Genomic DNA, 24790 nt, shown 5'->3' with positions numbered 1-24790 from the left:
TCTAGGTACTGAAAGCTACTTCTAGGTGCTACAAAATAAGGAAGAATCTACCTACAAGAGTTACTTAATTTTACATTATTAATTTCCAAATATAAGCCAGTTTGGAAGACTCATATAAGATACTGATACCACATAATATTTGAAAGTAGGACACATTAATATATTCTGTAGTAATCTTAATTTAACATCATTCATGAGTTTTAGCCTGTGGTTCTTCAAAATTTAATATCGTCACAATAAGCATTCAGGACACTATAGAGAGTATTAATATGTATAAATTTGAGACTGTATGATCTCAATTGCTGCCATTAATATAGTAAATCTAATGCATTAGATTTTCTGCTTTCACTACTTTAGCATCTTATCCACTCCTGCTCCTACAACGGATGTCTTCGAGAGTTCAATCATCAAATATACAGATCATTTCTCTTTTATATTCTAAATAATATAATGAGGTAATATACTAAGGAAATTCTTTCCTTCTTTCCTTATCTAGAATTTCTCACCTCTAGCTCAAGCTGAGAATGTAGGTTGATGAGAGTACTCCAGTTTTTGACTTCTCCTAGAAATGAGGACTTGGCTAAGAGCATTGGTACAGTTCGGTGCCCAACCCCAGCTTCAAGTGTAAGAACAACAGATTCTATACTCATTTTCAATAACTGCCCTGTGGGAACCAGTTCAGTGATTGGACTTGTGTCTTCACTTTCATTTGACTCTTCAAGAAACCACAATTTTAGATCTTTTAAGTCTTTCATATTCCACAAGCCTGGAGGAGTTTGACTAATCTCTTCTTCTGTTGTTTCTGCAGTTCGATAAAGGGCGGAGGTAATAGTTATTACTGTATTTATGATTATTGGTGAAACCTACAAATAGGAAGTTGGAAAAATTGGAAATCAGAAGCTAGCACAGGAAGAAAAGTCAGCTACCTTCAGACAAAACAATCATAACTAATTACATTAACAAAATAGTTTTCTACAGACATCTTTCCTCACATTTGAAAACACATTTCTTTCCACAAGCTATATTTTAATCTGTTCATATTTTCAACCTTTCTGCCAGACAAGATCTTTCAAAACTACATTATTGAGTGTCATACTTCAAATGCTGAGTCGGCACTTCACACATTCTTGTAAAACTTAGGCTTTTGTGACTTACTTGTTATTCATCAATTTTATTTGTTTTTACATGCCAAAGCAGCAAGGTGATCTGATGAAAAACAGAAACAATTTACCATTTCAGTCATTCTTGATTTTTAGTTTTTATCTTTTTAAAGAGACATATCCCATAAGTAACTTTGAAGCCATCTGAGCAGGAAGGAGTAGAAGAAAAAGTAAAATAAAATTCTACCTACTTTTACTGTCAGAGATTTAATCATTAGATCAGCTGACTGTGGATTATTACCAGACCGTTTCATTTCAAAGAAGAAGTCGCAAGGCTGTAATACCTACACAAAAGAGTAAAAAATACATGTTGAGAAAAAAAAAATAATATCATTTAAAATACCACACATCAAGAACATTGAAAATATATTGCCTATTCTTCAAAATTAAAAGTAATCCGAACACTATGTGAAATGTGTTCCAGTGTAAAGAAAAACAAGCATCAGAAATATAACCTCAGTAAAGTACCAAATATCAGCTACAGCAAAATGTATCACACTACAGCAATGTCTTTATTTAGGTAAAGTTTGCAGATGTCTTCAAATACTACATGCATATCATGTTTGTAAATTTTGAGGAGAATCAGACTTGACAATTAATGACACAGTAACAACATATCAAATAAATAAATGACTTTTTCAATCATATTCAGTTCCAGCTTGACTTTATAATCAGCCCTTGCATATTCCCATTTATCAATATAACAAAACTCATAGCTCTGTTTGATTAATAAAGTAAGCAAATGTAGTTAGATTCTGCTAATATTTTATTGACAGCAAAATTTGCTCCCAAGTCAACTACCTGAGATGGTAAGTGACTGAAAAACATATATTTCCAGAAATGCTACTTTTGTGACCTTTCCCAACATCTCTATCCATATCTAAATCAGATGCTGCTGACACAGAAATACCCTGAATCAGTTTTACCAAGCAAGTTTGATTTAACAATTTTTGTTCGCATTATTATTTTATCCATTGTTGCTCAAATTCATCATTTTATTTTTTGTGGTACAACAAGAAATGAAAATACTACATTCTAAGGCACATGTATGCAGAAATGCAGGAAAAGAACCTCACTGCACCACGCTACTCTTAAAGCAGGGGTTAGTTTTCACATCTCACGTGATAAAATCTATTTATAAGAAGAAAAAAAAAAAAAATCTATCGCATGTGTTCCAAAAGTTTAGATATTATAAAAACTTCACGTTAATACAAATATCCAGAACCTTGTGATCTTCATAAAATATCATGTCAGATGTTTCATTTCTTGACTAAAGACAGTGGAATCTCATTTGAATCTCTAGTTCACTGATAATTTTATGAATCATTTACAGTAAGCTATTCATAAAATTATCAGAATCACAATCAGAAACTTTCCATTCTGTCTGTGACTCCTTGCTATACACTCACATACTTATTTAATGGAAAGTTTCAGACTGAAATTCCAAACTTGCTACGTGGCATTTAAAACAGAGTATTCTTGCAAACCGCCAGTCATTTGGCTTACACAGGATGTAAGAAATGAATACCATTTTTTCTCCTCTTGGATCTTAATTTTGACCTTGTCATTGAAAGAAACCTCAAAGCTACACATTAAGATAAGATTTTTTTTGTCTGATCTGACAAGAACAAAAGCAACAATATAAACCAAACACAGAATTTTATTCATGTATACATAATATAAAACTTCAGAAATAACTTTTATTCTAGTAGCATAAGTTACACAGTGCCTTTTAAATACAAACTGGATGTTTTTAAACTTACCGTAGTTACATTCCCTTTCCTTTTTTCTGGAAGAAATGGGCACGCTTTTACTTGTACCTCTTTAACAGCAGCTGTCATGCTGTACCTTTCAGGACTATTTTTAATGAAGACCTCACACTGTGCTGTAACTACCAAAGCAGGAGCATCACTTCTTGTTAATTCAGCCACAAACACAATTTCTGGATTTTTAACAATAATGTTCATTTCCATCATAGATACAGGCTGCAGAGGTGCTTCAAAAATAGAAATTCAGTTAGGTCAATTGTTCAAAGCTTAAACAGTTGTTACTTACATCTCTTTTTTATTTATAACATTAGAACTGTTTTAAAGATTTACCAGCAAGATCAGCTAAGGTTTATGGTGAAGGAAAACAAAATCAACGACAACTAGCTTTGTAGATTTGATGTGAATTTTCTGAGGCACAGAAGCCTAAAAATCCCATTACCAGTTCTGGTTCTCTAATGATTATTTCTAATGTCAGATATACTCTTTATAGTGTTGGACTCTAAATTGATTACTCAAGTTAGAAATTTTTTCTGTGATGTATGGAGAAGAGCAAATCAATGGACAAATGAAACGACAATAGTTCTGAGTAGCTATTGGGCTGAATTCAACCATTCATTGAGAATGCTAAGACAATCAAACAAATTTAGGGTTGTCAAATCTAACTGTCATTTTCACTTTATTGTAGCAACATATTTTTAGTTGTTCCTATTTTTGATCCTACTTATAAATTTCATTTATAAGTAAAGGCTGAGGGACATGAGACAATTTCTTTATTGCAAAGAAGGAAACATTAATGGTTAAAAAAAAGCTGCTCTATGCACATAGATAATGGAAATAACATGAAAAGAGTATAATAATTTTAAGAATGTTATAAATACTGAAAGTAACTGGATATTTAAATATAATTTTTTTCACTATTTCCAGCACATACCTTGCTCTTTTAAAGGTAAGGAGTGCCTGAGATTTCTCTGTGCTGCAGCACTTTCTGCGTTAGCTTTTAGGAATATATCTGCAACTGTAAGTAGAAATTCCATGCTTGCACAAAGATATATCTCTTGAACAATCACATCAAGAACAGTGCCATCTCTCCCCTGCTTATAGCTTATATCCATCATAACTTTCTTTTCAAATCCGTGCTTCATTTCCACCATCCTGAAAGACCATTAAGACAGCATTCAGCGAAACAATAAGAAAACAACCACAAATAACTGAAAGATAATCTAGGATCTCACTCCAGCTGCAAAACTTGAATAAGACTGAATTTAAAAAGTAATACTGAAAACTTTATAGCATAATCAATGCTTTAAAGAATAATCCAATCAACATGAACATAAATTCTACAAAACTTCAAAAATGACAGGACTCCTACATAGTAGCAATTAAAGAGGTTTATAATTTTAACAGTTCAAAATGAAATCAAACCATCACAATTACTTGCTGACTTATGAAAGTGTTGCACTTTTACTTGATAAAGAGTGACAAACTTAAGTAATCTTAGTATTATTTCCCCACTGTTTTATTAAACATGAAAGTAAAAGTTGTTTCCACCTGCACTGAGCCACTTCATATCCAAATTTTGTTTATAGCATTTATATTGGTCTCTCACAAACACCGTGAGGAAGAAATGGCCAAAAGGACATGGATCTTCTTCATGTGTACAGAAACTGTAGCACATACATAAAGGACTATTCTTATAAAAAATCTGCTGATTTAGCAGAACACTAGATGCAAATCATGGATATTTGCAGCTCTTGGGCAAACTCCAGTTAAATAGTATTTCATGTTGAAACACAGACCTTGGTGTAGCCTTGTGGATTGCCTGTCTTTCATCATCTAATGTACAGTCTGCTAACTTGACCGAAGCATTCATTGAGCCATCTGATAACATTTTCACAGCGGCTGACATCAACAGCAACTTAAACTCTGCAAGCTTCAAAAGATCATCTCTCTGATCCAAATTTGTACCCTGTGTAAATGAAGTGAAAATACATTTGTATGTTTGCTTACAGGAAATCGAAATTACACACATTACTTTATTTGATAAGAATTCTAACAATTTAAATAAACTCAGTAGTAAAACAAAAGAGAAAATAAAAAATCAATAATATACTGAGAAAGCTCCTCATAAACAAAGCTTCAGTTTTCTACTGGATTGCTAGAGTAAGATTACATTAATGAAGGGGAGATGTTTAAGAGAAAGTAGAACTGTCATATACAATTTATAATGGTTTGCCATTTTACGTTAAAAATTACAAAGTAGACGTAGAAATGTCAAATGTGAGAAATTAAATTTGTCCTATGCAAAAACACACTGTATAGCCAGATACAGGAGAAGTTTTCAAGCTCCAGTACAAAACACTACAAGCTTACAATAAATTACTAACAAACTTCCAGTCAGACACTTGCTGACAAATTTTATAAATTTAAACCAAGAAGAGGACATAGGCATTCATACTAAGATACAAATTCTAAAGGCCTCTCTCCACAAGTTGATTAATATGTTCACACATGAATGTATCAATAGAAGAAAGTCTACATAGCCCTCTTTTTTTTTTCCCCCCAAAATTCTTTCTATCAAGATGAGCTTTCAGACTTGAAGATACAGAAGCTTCCAGCCAGATACGATGTGCTATGATTTTTTATTCTCTACCTTGACAAGTGATTAAAGTAATTAATAAAATAATTAATAAAATAATTAAAATAATAGTTTGTTATTTATATTTTGTTTGTTACTACTGCTGGAAATCACTCTTTGCAGATAAACTAAAATACTACTGTTATTAACTTAAAAGACTCTACATATTTTTTTTGTTCCATGTAATCAAAATTATACTTACCTGTTTTGAATTTGAATTATATAACACTAAAGTCAAAGAGTCGAATCTGAAATCCAGTTTTAGTGTTGTTTTTATTTTCACAGGTGAATGCAATTCCACCACAGCTGATGTCACAAGAGTTACACCTTTCAGAAATCAGAAGAACACTTCAATATTTAAGAACTTATTTGCTGACAGCAAATAAGAAAAAATATATTCTGACAAATGACTAGAAGAGATTACAGCTTCCCTATTCTTCCACATGTAAATCCATTTCAATTAAATCCAATCCAATTCTTGTTGGCAAAGCCACACACGTTTGAGAAAACACTCTTTTTGTGGTTTCCACGTACAACTTTGATTATTTTAAGACAAAGATGTAAAACATCCCTTAATGGTATACTCTATTGTGTAAATAAATATTCCACAAAATACAATTTCTGAACCCTCTTTGCTTTGTTTTTGAGTATGTGCTGAACAGTTTATGGTCAGTTATTCCTACTCAATAGAGACAACTGTAGCAATGTCATAATTAGGCTCAACATAGATCATCACAGTGCCATGGCAGCCTGGAAGGCACATACTCTGAGAAGTGGCTTTGGGCACTTAGGTTGTTCAAGAAAAGGAAGACAGAAAAAGAGGCTGAGAGATGACCTTACTGTACTCTACAAAGAGGAGGGAAAGTGGAGAGGGAGGTAACAATCTCTTCCTCCTTGTCACCAATGAGAGGGCACACAAGAGGCAAAAAGCTGTACTAGAGGAGGTTCAGAGTGAACTTCAGGGAACATTTCTTTATTGTGCAGGTGGTCAAACACTGAAACAGGTTTCCTAGTGAGGTGGTAGATGCCCCATGGCTGTCGGTGTTCAAGAGGCTTTGGGACAATAGACTGCATAATATGCTTTAACTTCTGGTTATCCCTGAAGTAGCCAGGCAGTCAGACTAGACAGTCTTTATAGGTCCCCTCCAACTGGACTATTTTTGTTCTGTTCTACAAACATGAAAAGACATACAGTTTAAAAATACTACTGACAACAGAATCAGGATACACGGAAAAAAGACTAATAGAACAACTTCCCCGAAGTGGGATGCTACCAACACCAAATTTTATGTTCTTCTGGCAGTAATGCAGTGAGCACAAGACAGTCCTTACATAAAAGTACTATATCGTACAAGATTTACTACAGCAGCCCCATTGTTCCTAGTGGCTGAATATATTTCAAAACACAGCGTCCAGATAATAAAGGCTTTCTGTTACAAACAACGGAATCTAGCACATTTTTATAAAGGTAAATCTAATAGAAAGTAAAAGTAGAAAGAAAAATGTAAAAATGCTAAGCAGCACTCAATAATACAAAATATTACCTGCAGAGTGCTCTGAAGTACTGCGGATATCACTACGACTGGTTGTATCTTTCAGTTCTTGTGAAGGTGGTGATGCACCCGAGCTTTCACCTATATTTTCATTTAGTGTCCTCAGTATTGTTGTAATGTCCTCTTGACTGAGTATTAGCTTAAAAAAAATATTGTTATTGAACTCAGAACATCTCTGTCCATTAAAGTTTTGATAACTGAAATCTAAGTTTTTAAAAGATATAAATAAACCAAGTTTAAGAACGAAGTAAAATATTTCTCAAATCCACATAATTCCTCAATGTAAATTCTAGAAATCAAAAGTAGTTCACATATTATTTCGTTTCTTCCCACTATTTTTTTTTCTGCAATTTAAAAATTGTATGTTAGAAGGCATTCACACAGTTTGACATACAGTTGCTCAAAACTGTTAAATGTATGTAGTCACAAGGTACTTTACAGTAAGAGTTACTTTTTTTTTTTTTTTAACTTAGCCAATTGGTTTATTTCTTCAGCTGATGTGCTTTACATCTTATGATGCTTAATTTAAATGAGCATGTGCCCTAACTCAGATTGAAGCTTGTTGTAGGTGTGAATTCTGAAGATGATCATCAGATTAATGGACTAATAAATCCATGTTTTGAATCCTATAAAGATGGAAAGACATAAAACAAGGCTGTAAAAGCATAGTTGTTTTTATCTGACAATAGCAATAGCAGAAAATTTGTCTGCAGAATCGCAGATTACAGTTCTTAGATCACAACAAAAAGCTATTCACTTCCTATCTCCATATGAAGTGACAAAATCCAATTCTACCTATGTATTTTTAGACCAAATAATAATCTAGGGATCATAGGCTTTTATGGACAGGAGAATATCTATTTTCCATAGGTATTTCAGCAGCTGTTTTCAAAACTAACTGCTTACATTCATAGGCTTGAGTCGTCCAGATATTTCAATATCAGGAACCTCATTATACCATGCAGCAGCTAAATTTCGTTCAACAGCTACTTCCAGATTGAGAGGTTGCAGCAGCTCTACTTCAGTTTGCAAAGAATTCTGCTCATAGCATGACCTGCGAAGAAACAAAATTCTGTCATCTTGACACAGTATATTTACACATTCCTACACTCATTTTCCTAATCTTATTTAGGAGTACTGTAAACCAGTCTTAAAATAATTGAGTGCACTATTCTTCAAATTTCTGGTTAAGCTTTATTCCATCAATTAAACATGCTTTCTTAGCAGGGAGGAGTCTTCAGGCATATGTCCAGGCATGTAGCATACTAACTCCTTGCATGTTATGACCTCCTCACAGGTCTTCATTGAAGAGCAACCCATTCTCTCTTAGAACTTTGTTTGAAAATCTCCTTCCTATTCCTCTCCTGCTCTTTATCCCCTGTGTTGTCTCATTCTCTACTTATTTGTTTATTACATCCATCTGGTTTAATTTCTTTCCTGCTAAGTACAACTTTTAAAGAAATCCAGCAGCATCAAACTAGCCATTTGTAAACAGGTTTAACCTGTCTCAACACTGTGAATAATTCGTAAGTCTATTATTCAATGTGTAGATTTCTATTTCTCCCAAATTATAATTTCTGTTTTTACAAAATCTTTACTCTTTGCTGCTATGTGTCAAGATAATAGTGCATTCAGCAACAGCCCATCATTAACTATTTTAATAACAAATTCTCAAAACTCTTCTATTGAAATGTCCCACAAAAACTACATGAATTTGATAAATGTTTATGCTACGTTACCTGTATAACTTCAGTTCACTCAATTTCACCGTCATAGAGTCAAGAACAGGTGGGAGATTATATCGAGTATTTGTTTTAGCAATAAAGAATCGGTTCTTTACAGTGATTAGACCAAGATCAGCCACCAGGACATTTGCAGAAATTGCTGACTGTGGAATTATCACAACCGGTGCTTTAATATTGATATCTAGTGCCAAACGAGAACTACGCTCTGCTAGCTCTTTCACACCTGTAGCTGCTTTCTCTGCTGCTTGAACTGTTGCCTCAGTAAGAGCTTCCTTGGCAGCTTGAAAATTATTTATAAAAGCCTAGAAAAAAATGCAAAAATTGGGAGGTTTATCATAGTATTTTTATCTTAGAATTTTAAATAAAAATATGAAATCTCTCTATTTTAAATAGCAGATCATGTTAAGATAGATTTTTGCTACAGTTTTTCTGAATTCCTTCCCAGGGTAACTTTGAAATCATCTTTCAAAAATACAATATACAGTATGCCTATATAAAAATAAATATCAATATTTAATATTTCGTAAATCAGATGGCAACAGGCATTACCCTACAACTAGACTTGTATGTTTTATATACTCTTTTGGAGTACAAAGGATAGATTTACTTGGCAGAGTTTATGGAGGAGGCATTTATTTTCATGGCTTAATATTTATTTTCCAAAACTAAACAACCCTGAACAGTATGTATATCTAGAAGTTGCTACATCACTTAAAGAAATAGAAGCCTAACAATACTAGCAGATATCGTTGCTTAGCCATCCACTCCACAAAACTAGAGTGAAGTTGATAGCCCAAGGACAGTTCCAGCAAAGGTTTTATGAGATTATGTAAGTATTCTTACACAAAATGGACACTATCCCATGTTGGATGCTTTATCATTCCATAGCTTTGGCAATGGCATTTCCATGTTAAAAAATAGCAAATGGAAAATTTAACTCACCAAAATAGAAGAAAAGAATTTGTTGACAAAAACTACTTGAATACAACCAACAGTTAAGTAAACACGGTTGTCAACAACATCCATATTTGTGTATGCAATACCATCCGTAGCATTTACGTAAGATATGATTTTGAAGTTGAAGACTTCTTTTCCTGTGATGTAAAGAGCCTGAAGAAGAAAGTAGAGCATCTTCAGTGTAAAAACTTATGCTAGAGAATACGAATTCCAAAGTAAAACATAGCAACTCACACTTTGAAGACATTTTTAATTTAAATATCTTAACAGTAAATGGAAAAACAAACAAACAAAAAAACAATTCTGAAATAGCTAAAAATATTAATTTAGAATCTCATCATTAATAATTCTATTGATTGAACCTACTGAGTAATCAGAAATCAAGGTTCCACAAAATCAATTTTTGTGTAGCTCTTACTGGCTAGAGATTCAAATAAATTTGCTTACAGAGAACAAAACTTTTCTTTATGTTTACTGGGAGCATTTAAAACAAAAATTTCACAAATTTCAATTTTGCATTTATAAACCAGTCAGAAATCAATGATAGATGCAAATGTATACCTTGTTATATAGTGCCATCTCATCAGAATCCACAATAACAATGTTTTTTAGTTTTGCGGTTATTTCTGTTGCTGTTTTTCTCATGATCACTTGGCTATCCAGACCTGAAAAAAAAAACAAAAAAAACCCACAAAATGTACAGGCTCTTCCACATATGGAATTATACCTCTGTGATTTAAGTTTGGTTCCTACCTTCAATGTGAATTTCAGCTATTCTGTGTTTTTTCTCTCTAATAAAGACACGCAAACAGGATAAATCCGCCCAGATATTGAGGTCAATAACGTCTTCATTCTTTGATTTTTTTGATGCTGCAGGAAATTTAAAAAAAAAAAAAAAAAAAAAAAAAGAGCATTTCTTGAAGGAGGAGCAAGAGATGTAAAATTTAATATCCATTTTCAAAACCCTAGTCTACATTGTTGGGAAAACATACAGCACTCACAGTAGCAAGGACAGGAGGAAAATGGGCAAAGAAAAACTACTTTGTTGCTGTCCCTTACAAGTCTTTTCAGATTTTAGTTACGCCTACTAACATCTTTAACATGAGTAAGGGCAAACGCTGGAATGGATTTCCTAGAGAAGTGGTTGATGCCCCATGTTCAAGAGACATTTGGACAATGCCCTCAGTAACACGCGTTAACTTTAGTTCAGTTCTGGAATGACCAAGCAATTGAACTACAGAATCTCTATAGAAAAATTTTTATATGGAAAATGATTTAATCTTGCCTGCAATAGTTTTGTAAAACTACAAGCAATTCAGTATTTGCTTGCATAGCAAAATGGTTCAAAGATAGAGAAGTGTTGTATCTTCTGTTCACAGCTTAGTAAGTCACAGAACAGAACTTTTTAAGTTCACAGAAAACCTTGTATACACAAATGTACCTTGTATCCAAGCATGCCTTAGCATAACTGAAATTAAAAACCATCACAAATTAAAACAATCTCACACAGAAATAACAAAAAATACAGTTAAATGGAAGATTTTTTTTTGTTTTTACACAGAAGAATTTTTCTAGCTTTTATATCTGTTTTGTTGTTCAATAGAGTCCTACAAAACACCTTCAAGGAATTAACTGAGAAAATAAACGTCTTAACAAATTGGTGAAACAATCATTAAACCGTCATCTGACAGATACTGAATGACTTTATTACTGCTTTTCCTCTTATTCCACTCCAACTGAACTCTCATCTGTCCTAAGGCAAGTATTCTCTTCTTTGCCTGCTTTCCTCAAAAAATTAAATATTACAATGCTTATTTTCCTTTTGTTATGTTAATATCTTGTTTTGCCAGAGATCATTATTACCTCCCCTTTAATAATGCTTAAAACATTAACAAAACTAATTTCATATTGCATATGGGAAATAATTATGCAAACTCCATGAAATGATGTGCATACAAAAGAATGCCTTTTCTTTTTCTAATATGGGTACCATCTCAATCTCATTAACTGATATAAGTGAATTATATTAACAGAAACTCATAGCAAAAATTTTAAATCTCCCAGTAAGCTTAAATACTTTTATGATGGGAAAAATGATAGTGTGAAAAGTTACAAAGTTAAATTACTGAGGAAGCACAAAGTTGCCTAGAATATACTCAGTACACTTATGAACAAAAGTTTTCATGTTCATGCTATATTTTTCTAACTCAACCAGTTCTTTATTTCCTTACTTTTTGAAAGAACCTTTTATGTGTAAGCACTGCAGTGCAAAAATACATATCATATGTCAGAACACCACTGGAAATGTGATAATTATCAATTAGCTATTCAATAAAGATTCTCAGAATTAAATGAAATTAAGAAATTTAAGAAATACGCTTAGTACTTCTTCCGTCTCAGAAAGTGTAAAGAGCTAAAGCATTTCTCTTAATTAATTAATTAATTAATTAATTTCCTTCCACTACACTCTTCCAGCCAAGGAATAACAGTATACTCTTGCTAGTCTGTAACATACTGCTAATTTCTTATCACCAACAAAATTAGAAAAAGCTGCGGATAAATAAGAATATCTTAAAACTAAATTTCTCACATCAAAAATTTCTGACAAGCTTAAGAAGATAGAAAATATGTCTGTTTTTTTCCTTGCTTAAAGGAGGGAAGAGAAAGGAGCAAAAAAGACCCAACGAAGACTAAAGAAACGTACTTAATTTTTTAAGAACATCTTTTTTGTCCTCTGTTTTCTCATGGACAGGTTCTTCTACAACTTTAGTTTCTTGTTTGGGTAGAAGACTGTTCAGATAGTTCACAGCATTCAAGAGAGTCTCGGTATGCAAATGAACATCGAGAGATGAAAAGTTTACCTGAAAAAATAAATTATGTTTATCCAATGTACTCCTGTCCCCAAAACAGGAGTAATACATTTTTAAAAGGATATCATACCTTTATTTTCTGTAGAACATTCTGATAGGCAGTCTTCAATTCTGGTCCATTAATATCAGCCTATTTCACCAAACATACAGATATATGAAAGACAGGTGAAATAAGCAGGAGAGGTTTTCAAATTTCAATTTACAGCTCATGAAATTTAAGTTAATCTGTTTAGGGACTAGAATGATTTATGCATACAACACTCAATATATTAAGAAATGAGTAAGTAAGAAAAAAACATTTCTCAGAAATACTGTAGTTTGTGATTTACTTATGATTCAAAAGCAAAGTCCGCTGTTTTCCCACCTTTACGTACTCCAAAGTGAGAAGATCATCTTCTACATTATCCAAAGTAGTAACTAAGTAAACTGGTTTGTCATTATCATCTTGAAAAAGAGAAAAACATGCATTACTTTTTTTCCTAAAGAAAAGAGATTTATAAGTTATCTGGAAATCTTTTAACCACTCAAAGTTACCAAACTATTAATGGAATTATTCTTTTCACTTCTTTCCCCTCTTACATTTAATTTAGCAAATGAATATTCCTCAGCTGACAAAACCATGTCCTCTAGGCTTTCTAAAGACATTTTCATAGTTTAATTAGTTATTTACGAATCTTTTTTTTTTTTTTAATCAGTACATAAAATCTTACCCATATACTCTGGACACAGTAGGCAAATTTCATGCAGGAAAGCACTTGCAGTCATGTCAAATGTTCTTAATTTAAGTTCAGTGCCTAACCCTACAACCTCAAGCTGCAGCACTGGAGTCTCAGAATTGACAGTAAGACGGCATAATTTTATTAAGACCTATGAAAAAATACATTAAAAAATTAAAGGAATTATCCACTTATTATCATATATTTACATACATTTTACTGATAGGCATATTGATCATTCAACTTTACATAGCAAATGATCTAAAAGAGTTCAACAAGGAGAACTGATAGAATACAGTTTTCTGCTATTTTAAGAAAATCTTCAAATATACATACAAGTAATATAAAGACATGCAATCTTCCTTTCCATATAACATTCTCTGCAAATAAGAAAAATTGTAACCAAACCTGACAATTCTAAACAATAAAGCCAACAAATGGAGAGATAGGTGATTCTTAAGAGATTCATGTTGGTATCACTTTCTTAGAAATTATGAAATGCTAGAAATGTTTCTAGAAGAGAAGAATGTGAAATACATCTTAGACCAGCTCTTAAACAAAATCTTTTTGTCATGCAAAAGATCTTCAGTTTTTTAAATACACATTTATAAATGTAGTGCATAGGACAACATGCTAGTTATGTTGAAGCTTTTCTGTAAACCTTACACTAAAATTGAATTTGTAAAATTAACTGACTTTTTATGGTTTTCCTGTACAGCAGCAATAATATTGCCATAGCCAAGATGGTCTAAAGAAGCAATGTTTATTGTAAGACCACAACTCTTTGTCAGACCAATTGATATAGTCAGTTGTCTTGCATGACAAATGTCTTGCATTTAGGTAAAATACTCCTTTTTCAAGTCTGGACATGTGAAAATAATACATAAAACAAAACACATCATACTGAATCTGTTATGTTTGAGTATGAGTTCAACAGAAACTGAGAAAAATTAGAGGGTAAAGATAGGGTGCTGGTATGAGAGAAAACTTTAATGAGTCTTTCCCAGTGAGCTCGGCAGCAAATGGAGAAAAAAGATGTCAAGAGATGTCAAAGTACCTCCAGAAAACTGCATAGAGAATAATACTACTTCCCCCCACACCTTCCACTGATAGTTAGGAAAAGGAAATTCAGTGACAAAATGAATTGGAAATTAAAGCAGTTAAGTCACAGAATCACAGAATGGCCAGGATTGGAAGGGACGTCAAGGATAATGAATCTCCCACCCATCTGCCACCTGCAGGACCACCAACCTCCACACTTAATACTAGACCAGGCTGCCCAGGCCCTATCCAATCTGGCCTTGAACACCTCTAGGGATGGGACATCCACAACCTCTCTGGGCAGCCTGTTCCAGCACCTCACCACTCTCTCTGTTAAGAACTTCCTCCTTATATCCAATCTAAATTTTCCCTTCCTCAACTTAAAACCATTTCCCCTTGCCCTGCCAAGTCAAAGTCGAAGTCAAGACAGTGCAGACAAAGATGAAGAAAAGAAAACTCTGAGTGCTTCAGAACAGAAACAGGAAATCAATACTCCTTCAAACAGGAATTCATGAACGCAGCAACAGAGGAAGAGCTACAGTTCAGGCGTGCTTTGGAGAAAATTATAACTTTACCTCTGCTACTTCAAACCTCAGCTGGAGTTCTGTCATATTTTTTAAAGATTCTTGTTTATTTAGTTTTTTTCGTCTTGTGCTGCTACCTCGTTTGAGGGATGCAGACGGCGTTTCAAAAAATGGCATATCTTCCACAGGACTGCTTAGAGCATCATAAAATTCTTCTTCTGATTCTAAAGATTAATTGACAACAACGTTACATAAGCATTTTAGATAACCACTATGACCTAGGATTTTTATGTTTGCATCTATAAATATTTAGATATGTAAGTATGGGAAAACCACCAGCCTGTCACTTAGCAACCAGCTAAGTCTGTTTCTATAATTGCCTCTGTTCCTGCCTCCACAACTTTTTACAACATGTACAGCTCCCACTATATAATCATCATAAATCACCAACAAGTTCTCATCAACTCCTTTGCCTGCATCCTATCAGTACTGGATATGCAGAAAAAGCACAGTATCTCACAGTGTCTTCAGTGTGCATTGAAAGCTTAATATGCCTTCTGAAATGAGTACTGGTTTCATGCAGTTTGAATGAAATAAGAACTACTAAACCTTTAATCAATTTGACTTTATTAGGGAAGTATTACAATGACAAATTACAGTGATGGACTTATAAGGTTTTTTCCTTTCACCTAGAAACCATAATTATTGAAATTTAAGACCCATAGAACAAGTATCTTTCTTTTGAAATAAATGAACATAGGACATGGGGTGATAAATTCTACACTTTAAAAATCTCCAGTAGTCTGGGAGATGGCAGAAAAATACGATTCATTTAAAATGATCACACAGATACATGCATAATATAATATAAAAGCCAAAGCTGATTCACTCAAACTGGTTATCACTTTATCAAATTAACTGTTGCAGTATTCACTCTCATCACATTCTAATTTAAAGAAGTGAGGCACTTTATATTTGGGCATTCAAAAGAACTCGTACAAGAAATGTGAAGACATTTCCTATCTGTATGCACACTGTACAGAGACTGAATATGAATATTTCGCAGCAGAAACAATTTGCTTAGTTGATAATTTTACTAGTGTTTGCAAACTACAAGGCTGCTTCAAAAGTAATGCTTCCTATTCTACTTGATTAGACCATGATGTCAGAGGTGGGTGCTGGTGGTATATCAGTAGACGTCGAACTTTGCTGCCAATATCCTGCTACATTTTGTTGCTATGGAAGAGACAGCAGCAGAAGGGCAGTGTGACAAAATGGCATCCGACATGGAATCACATATGAACTTAAAAACTTAGTTTGAACAGTTCATTAAATCGAACTCTAAAATAGACTGTGTTACCTGACTCTGCAAATGAATGAAGATCCAAAACAGGAAGCTGTGATAAATGTGGTGCGGAAAGCACGGGCGATATTGCAGCCTGAAATGAGAGAGACCATAACATTTTTTGCATGAATTCCTTATGTATGCTATACATGCACATGTGCTACTGTGTAGAAACCTTACAACTTAAAGAAATTAGTCTTATTTTACAACGTAGTCTTACTTACAGTGCAATGGAACATGTTATTAATAATTAAAAGGATGGGAAAGAATAAGGACTAAAGGCAGAATCAGTGGGTTTTACATATTAAATTGCTGCAGAAAGAATATATCCGAAAACAAAGAGAAGAGATTCAAACATCGTGTCTCACAGATCATAAAATAGACAAAAACAAGACACCATATGATAAGTCAGGAAAGATAAAACCTAGTACCTTACAAAATTAGAGAATTAGTTCCAAAGACTAGCTGCTCTTCATAAAAATCACACAGTACTTAGTGGTAGTAATAAGAAAAAAAGCTAGAGAAAACAGGACACCAGACAGAACTTGTTTCCAAGTTTCTTCATATATCTCGAGAAGCAAATTCTATTGGTATGAAATTGTTAGACACAGTTGCCTACAACCTAGAGAAGTAACTGAAAATATGTGAAATGTCACTGTTTTGCTGCTACATGGACAAACAGAAACAAGAACCTTCTCTCTATTTCTGAAAAGAAAAAAAATAAATTAGAGAAGGTAATCAAGCAGTTTGCTCAAGATTTCACATAGAGCCTCAGAAAGCAGAACCACATTAAAAAAGCACTCCTCTGCATGTTCCACATGCTTAGCATAGATGGATCTTGCACTGATATTAAAATAAGGAAGACATATTCATTGTCTGAACACTCACTCTTGATTACCTTGGGCTCGATAGTACAGATGACAGTAGTACTGATACATAAGACCAGTCATACTTATTTAGTAGCTCTCGGTATCTTACAGAAATGAAGTTCTGTGCCAAATAAATTCTTATGTTTGAAGGAACATTGTTTCCAACAGATTAGCAATGCTCCATTCTTCATCTTACTCTTCACATTCTAAAAGTCTTTCCATTCTTTCCTCCCAGTCTTCAACACCTACATAATTTAGCCTTACTCAGTGTATTGTAAGTGGTACATGCATTGAGTCTGGCAACTGTGTCTCATCTGTAAGACTTGGACTTCGTAAATAGAGAATAGTTTGTAAGACTTAACTCCACGGTATCAAAATAATAGAAAAAGTCTTTCACACAAAGCAGAAAAACTTCAAAAGTGCAAAGATGTAGAAAGATCTGTTCAGAAGTGTTATCTGTTTTTGCACTGCAATAACAATTCCTCCACTATTTCAAACTGTAAAGGGCAAGTTTCACAGTTTTTTCAGTGATTAGTTGTACAAAATAGCAGAGGTTATCATCACTTTTGACTGAGGATACCAAAGCACATGAAGAATAAAACAGTAGGTCAGAACTAGCTAGAGTATTCATGTTACCACTTAAAAGATTGCAGGAATTACAAAGCTCACTCTGCATACATTTTCAATAGGTATGCATGGCTAGTCATGTGCATGTACTGCTATTTAATGTTATGCTAATATAAGCCAGAGAAACAACACCAGAAGTCACAGTAGTGGCCATCAGAAAAAAAAAAAAAAGAATAATTTGTATAATAAATGAAGATGGAAAGATAATTTTGAAAAAACCTCCAAAAAAAATATCCCTCGAAGTAAACCATTATTCCTTTAGAATCAAATACACAGAAGATTAAATAGTAATAACAAGTAGTATTTAAAAATCACATTATCATAGATAGCCCAGTTTTGTCTTTGATATTTATGTATGTACGATAGGACATATATAATATATAGTATATATAATAAATAATATATAAACATAGCCAGATCATGCAGATTAGAGTGATGATAAAAATTAGCACTTTTGAGTTCATTTTCTAATATTCTTAAAGACAGGCGGTATCAAAAGTTAAAAATAGATTCTTGGCGGTCCTTTGACTCAAAAACAACAACAACAACAACAACAACAACAACAACAACAAAACATAAAATACTGATTCCAAATGTTTTCATTAAAGGAAAGGAGTGAGGAATTAGAGACAGAATTCACTCCACATTTCTAACCCTTACAAAAAACAAGACAGAACTGACCCTAACTCAAGAACGTTAACTGAATAAAGAAAAGCTGTGAGAGGCTGTGTAGTCAGCTAAACTAAAGCAGTAAGAGATAAGACCTTCATTAAGCAAGCACTGTTCAGCCAACATTACCCACTGTTAGGTGTTACTTTTATTTTTGTTTTAAAATTAAACTGCTGCTCAGTTCATATAGCTTGCAGACTTTTAAAAATTGCAAAGTTTTAGCTATTCCTTTCTCTAAACAAAACAGCTGAACCCAAATTCTGTAATACTACAGTACATCTGTAAGTTCGAAGGTAAAATTGAACTAATGTTCAACTAAAGTAAGCACATACATTCAAGACCAATCAGAATTACAAAGTAATTCCCAGAGTAGTAAAAGAACTAATTTGTTATACATTTTTTAAAACAAAACAGCAACTTGATAGCTATTCCATAACTACTGTCTAAGGATCATAATAAACACATACTAGATAATAAGAAAAATTTCTATGACTTCATAGAACTGGCTATGACTTTCAAGAGGTGCAAAATAAATACTTGATCTCCACTGCATTCTGCTCATTTGATAAATGTAGAAACTTATTTTTCCAATTAATATCAATGAAATAATTTTTAAAAGCCTTACCTCAGTTATTTTTGGAGGAGAGCTGGTAGCAGGACTACTTTCTGCTTTAGGAATGCTGTCAATTAGCTCCAAGATACTTTTCAGCTTTTGGTCTGATATTTGGACAGAAAGTAAAGGCAGCTGTCCAGACAGCTTGAACCTGTTAGACAATTAATCATTGATAACTGAAAAACATTTCATTGAAATTTCACATTTATTTTCTTCTGAAATATACTGCATGACTTCCTTAGCCAGCCTATTCCAATGTGTTACCACACTTGAGAAGAAACTTTTCTTGATATATAATCTGTACCTCCCATGGAACAACTTGAGGCCATTACTCTCATACTGTTACTAGTACTTGGTTGTACAGTAGTAGGCTGAACCTTCCTGCCAACATTCTGAGACATTTTGTTGCCATGTGACAGATGGCAGCAGAGGGCAGCCTGACAAAATGGCATCTGACATGGAAGTGCGTATGAAACAAAGCTGTGCATTTGAAGTCTTCCATGTGGAAAAAATGGCACCACTAACATTCAAGAACACTTGCTGAACATTAATGGAGACAAAAGAGTGGATGAGAGCACAGAGAAAGTTGGATGGCATGGGCAATGTTTTCTGAGCAATGATACTCTCATAGAAACTGTGAAACAGTGGGTCATTTCCACTGATGCAGATATTTATGAGAGCAGTATTATGCAAGCTCTTGTTGATAGACTGTGAAAATGCATAGTCAAGTTGAAAAATAGAGTTACACAGCTGAGAATCCGCTCTAATAGTATTATTGTGCTCGTTGTATCTGTTGTAGTTTCCATGGAAAGAAATAGGAAGTGCTATTTTTAGAGCAATCAACATAGTACTAAATGTTTGAACTGTGAGAGTTAAAAATCAACCAAAAATAAAACATCTGTAGTTTCAAATGATTCAAAAATGATTTTCAGCATTAGTTAGGATACTTCTAAAAAAAAATTTAATTCTTTGACGCAGTGGTCTTAGATATCAAGTTTTTAACCTGCATCTTCTGAGATAAATAAATAAATAAGTTCCTTAAGTTATTTTTCCTAAATAAGCCTATCTACACAGTCAATACATTAAGAAAAGTTTTCTAGAGAAGAGATCTGCAGCAGATAAACAAGCTTAATAGATAATCTAAACGAAAGTAAAGGAATAAGACAGCATATTACTTTTCAAACTATTTTGTGATGTTTATAAGAGAGTTATATGTTAAGGATTAAGTATTTCCCGTGAGGATTGAAATTTGGCTATCAGAAAGAGACTGAATTAGCACAAGTGTTAGTATATTTAATAAAATATTTGTTGTATAATTATATAACATTCTACCTCATATATATCTGGCAACTTTGTAGATCTATTCTCTACTTTTCTCAATAAAGGTAAACTTGATTTTCTTTTATTCCCACCTAAAAAATTTAAATTACTGTAAAATTTGAAAATAGGAAAAAGACTTACTTGGGCATTCTTGCATCAGTGACAACCATAGCCCTACCAAATTCCACTTTTACATCCAAGGGCTGCAAGATATGTTGAGATGAGTATTTCAGCTTGCGAGCCTCTTGCCAGTTCTCATCTAGAAGAGTAGAGAAATCTTGTGATTTAAACATTCAAATGTATTTCTTCTCACTACAAGTTTTACAGATTCAAGGATCTAATAAAAATATATATTGTTAAACATTCATGTTATATATCTCTTCTACATCTCTTCAACATACATATATTACAAAGATTGAGGACTTCAGACACCCAAGAGTACTTAATACTATCCATTATTCACATCAAGACACCTACCCAAACAATAGCGCTTCTAAGGGCTTAATTCTTAACATACATTGTACTCAAAGCTCAAGATTTAGATTCCTCTCTGGATCCAGAGGGCTAAGAATTAAATGCTTTAGACTTCTCTGGTTCTGACTCATTCTACATTGTTAGTTCCCAAACTACTAATAGAAGGCTCCTTCAGTAAAGGACTCTGATCCTTTCTTTACCCTCACACAGTGATCAAACCTACAAGTACTCATGGTTTCCTCTTTTAATTTAGAGGGAAGCAAGGAAAAGGCACTGAAGAAAAATACCACAAATAAATTAATTAACCTGTTGGAATAAGAGCAAAAGTATGTATTTATTATGCACGAAAACAAATAAGAAACCTTGGAGTATTTAAAAAATAGGGGGGTTAGTATAAGTTCATTAATTTAATGAAAGTTCGGTTAAAATCTAAGACCTAGAAGTCATAACATTTTCTCAGAATATGAGTTTGAATGTTTGAAGTTTAAAAGAAGCATATCCCAAAGATTTTTCATTGCTGTAGTTAAAAATACAAAAAAAGGCACATCAACTACTATCAAGGTAGATTTACCTTTATGAATACTTACCATGTTTGCTGTAAAGTAGTTGTATACTGGTGAGTTGGATATCAAAACTGTCATAAGCTCTTGACATTATATCTTCAATACTGCTTTGTCCCACCTTAAGTCCTGATATATCAGAACGACTTTTGCTTTTCATCTTAAAAATAGCCACAGAAAGAAGAAATCATTATCAAAATATTCAAACCCCTAGTTCTATAAATACTTGATCCTACCACAATAAAATATTAAATTTAAGTTCTTATTATATGAGCACAGTCTTAAAAATATCATAGGAAATAAAAGAAAGAAAAATATTAACATCATTTCCTCATCAAGGAAAGAAAGAAAATTAACCTCATGAAGTTCCATATCATGTTTTGTATGGAAGGAATTTAATTTCCTTTAATACATAAATTGTTTACCAGAGCATTAGGTGTCAAACATTTTATAATCAGTAGAATAACTGTTCACTTTTCTGTATGTAAAATATTATTGTTTTTCTGTGATAATTAATCTGTTTTAAAATCCTATTCAGTTTAATCATGGCTTCATCCTGTTAAATATGAGTTAAATTCAAAGTAAAACAGAAAAGAGGCTTTAAGCTACTGATACAAAATGTTTAGTGTCTTAACTTTAATATCAGAAAATATTCCTTTGACACCACTTTGGGATGGCTACACCTCCCTGGTATCTTACGTTTCTATGTGCCCTTTCTGACACTATTTTCAATGACATGTGCCTGTCATCATCCTTAAAATGTTGAATAACTTTTATATTGATATCTCTTTGTGAGATCTGGATAGTGGTCAAGGTAAGGTTTGTAAGACTGAAATTCATTTAAACAGTGTCTAAGAAAGCTTTTTCATTTTCAGTGCTACTGAACTATGACTACTTTTACAGTAATATTTGTGGATTGAACATCCAGAATTATCACATTAATTTTGCCCCATTAATCTTGTTTAAGTTTAGATATCTATGCAATTAGGTACAGTTTTAGTTTCATGATATTTTGCCTGACAGGCCTTGACTGCATCACCGAGGGAAGCAAACTATCAGACTCATATTAAGTATACCCATCCAGCAAACATTCTACATCTTACTTAAGCATTTATCACTCAATGTGAATACAGGATTACTAACCCTAATACAGTACCTTATTTTAGACAGAGTTTTCTTGTGTTCTCTGTCTGTCAACCTTTTTAGAAAACATTCAGACATATTTACTGCATTCTCTTTTTGAAACATAACATTCCATCTATCACTGTGAGAATAATTTCCTATGGGTGGAGCGGAGAAAGATGGGCTGTTCTCCACACACCATTCAGTCTAAGAGGGCGTCTCAAGCACCCAAATCATATATACATAGTGAATGCCATAAAGTGTCTATTAATAACCAGCATCCAGAAGAGCTTCCATATCACTTGGTAAAATCACCAGTTACTGAAATAAGTTAATTGGTTGCAAACATGAGCTATTTTTAATATCTACAAAGCACTTTTTTCCACTAATTCCAATTTTTAAAACACCTTAAATAGACTAACAGAAATCACCATGTTCACAAAGTTCTCCTGTTGCAAAGACAAAGAAGTTTACTTCACTTGAGGAAGATTTGAAGCTCTGGAAAAAAAATCTTAAAAAGACACAAAGCAATCTAAATAAATATTAAATAGCAGAATCATACTTATCCAGACTAGAATGAAAAACAAATAAAATTACCTATATTACATGCAAAAGAATTCTGGAAGAACACTATTCAACCACCGAGTAAGAAGACTAAGAATAGTATATAGGAGGTGTCTTCCATGATTTTAAAGTATTAAAGTATCATTTTGAATACTTTCTCTTGCATATTTCTCTTGCATAAAGCATCTCAAATATATTTCACCTCCAATTTTAATCAAGTTAGTTTAGAAATTGCCAGTATGTTTGCACTTATTTTAAAAGGAAAACTAAACTACAAAAAGACAATTGGTAACAGAAATGATAGTTACATTAATAATAAAACATTTAATCATGTAAGTAAAATGTTTACTACTTAATAGTATAAGATTAAAAAAATGCTAGACTTTTTCTACATAGTAGTTCAAAAGCATAAACAGTGGTTTCATTCCAGGGAAGGAGTATTTTCACAGAATTGTTGAGGTTGGAAAAGACTCCCGGAGGTGATATTTCCAACCCTTCTGTTCAAGTAGAGCCACCAAAAGCAGGCAGCCCGGAAGATTTTTAGCAGTTGTTGTGGATTGAAAAAAATCTATTTCCAAGGAGTTCAATAATTTGTCTTGACTAGAAAACAGTTTTAAATAAATATCAAATACATAACTGGAAGAGAAACATTTACTTAGTTAGTACAATATAAATTCAAGAAACAGAAGTCACAGAAAAATCAAATATCTTTGGTAAATTACTTCATTAGCTAAATGCATACCTTAAGACTACCAAGATCCAAAAGAAGCAGACTAGAAGTACAGTCATAGAATCCCTTTTGTGGAACAATGATGTATGAAGCCATGAGGTTAATTTTGAGATCAAGAACTTTCTGGGTCTCAATAATATACAACAACCCTAAAAAAATAATACAATTAATTAATACAAACAAATTAATTGATTCCAAAGCCATGGAACTAGAAGCTATGAAAGAAATTCAAGCTTCACTTTAATTGAACTGGGAAAACTACACAACTTTCTTTTTTCCTAGTAAGACCACTAGTGCCTTCAGTAGAAATTGCTGAACTAGAGTAAATCTACCATCTGCAAGCAAAGTGTGCATGTACATTCTACCTACCTGTACTCTCTGTACAAACAGTTATTCATCCCTTTCAGCAAACCACTTCTTTCTGCATGAAGAAAGATTTTTAGTTTCCCTTTATCTACCATACTGCTACAGCCGTCTAATTGACAAGTTTAATTACAGATATTGAAGCTCTTCAAATTTTTTCAGGGCCAACAATTATAAGCAACTTTCTACGATGTACCAAGCATCTGACATGGTGATGGTAAAAATGCTAATGCACAAGCAGAAGCTGCAACATGGTATATGCAATTCTGATGAAACTTCATAATGAGCATAGATGAAACAAGAGCTTGAAAGCATACTGCAACTCAGCAGCTGCTGAGATAACCCATTGTGTCTGTAGATTGAGAAATTAAATCATTCCAGAAGGTCTAAATGAGAGTGTCAAACTGGACAAACTGCCAGCATTATTACTACTAAAATACTGAAGTTTACACTGATTCTCCTGACAAGCGTATCCACATCCTGAAGAACAGCAAGTAAAAGGTCTTGCAAAAATTCTGTTCAAAAATGATGCAACTGTCAGAATATCTATGATAAAATTCTGTT

General features: G+C 33.1%; 1 protein-coding gene across 6 annotated transcripts in view; it reads right to left on the bottom strand.

The window, feature by feature from the left end:
- VPS13A (vacuolar protein sorting 13 homolog A) overlaps positions 1-24790 on the bottom strand; it is a 94563-nt gene that overhangs the window by 44857 nt on the left and 24916 nt on the right. For all 6 annotated transcript variants that reach the window (XR_014880653.1, XR_014880652.1, XR_014880651.1 and 3 more), the window contains exons 20-41: positions 23876-24012; positions 21475-21607; positions 20555-20672; positions 19106-19244; positions 16331-16409; positions 15022-15194; positions 13400-13556; positions 13054-13133; positions 12760-12819; positions 12524-12680; positions 10573-10689; positions 10381-10484; positions 9805-9972; positions 8857-9164; positions 8024-8171; positions 7109-7256; positions 5767-5891; positions 4726-4895; positions 3861-4081; positions 2924-3156; positions 1352-1444; positions 507-863 (exon numbers count right to left, since the gene is read on the bottom strand). Coding sequence is in view for 3 of the 6 variants with exons in the window: in XM_085214165.1 (XP_085070291.1) it covers positions 507-863; positions 1352-1444; positions 2924-3156; positions 3861-4081; positions 4726-4895; positions 5767-5891; positions 7109-7256; positions 8024-8171; positions 8857-9164; positions 9805-9972; positions 10381-10484; positions 10573-10689; positions 12524-12680; positions 12760-12819; positions 13054-13133; positions 13400-13556; positions 15022-15194; positions 16331-16409; positions 19106-19244; positions 20555-20672; positions 21475-21607; positions 23876-24012 (3425 nt within the window). In the remaining 3 variants the exon portion in view is untranslated. The remainder of the gene's footprint in view (positions 1-506; positions 864-1351; positions 1445-2923; positions 3157-3860; positions 4082-4725; positions 4896-5766; positions 5892-7108; positions 7257-8023; positions 8172-8856; positions 9165-9804; positions 9973-10380; positions 10485-10572; positions 10690-12523; positions 12681-12759; positions 12820-13053; positions 13134-13399; positions 13557-15021; positions 15195-16330; positions 16410-19105; positions 19245-20554; positions 20673-21474; positions 21608-23875; positions 24013-24790) is intronic.

Source organism: Meleagris gallopavo, chromosome Z (assembly GCF_905368555.1).
Source record: "Meleagris gallopavo chromosome Z, MGAL_WU_HG_1.1, whole genome shotgun sequence".
Lineage (NCBI taxonomy): Eukaryota > Metazoa > Chordata > Aves > Galliformes > Phasianidae > Meleagris > Meleagris gallopavo.
This window is presented reverse-complemented; position numbering and strand designations above follow the sequence as displayed.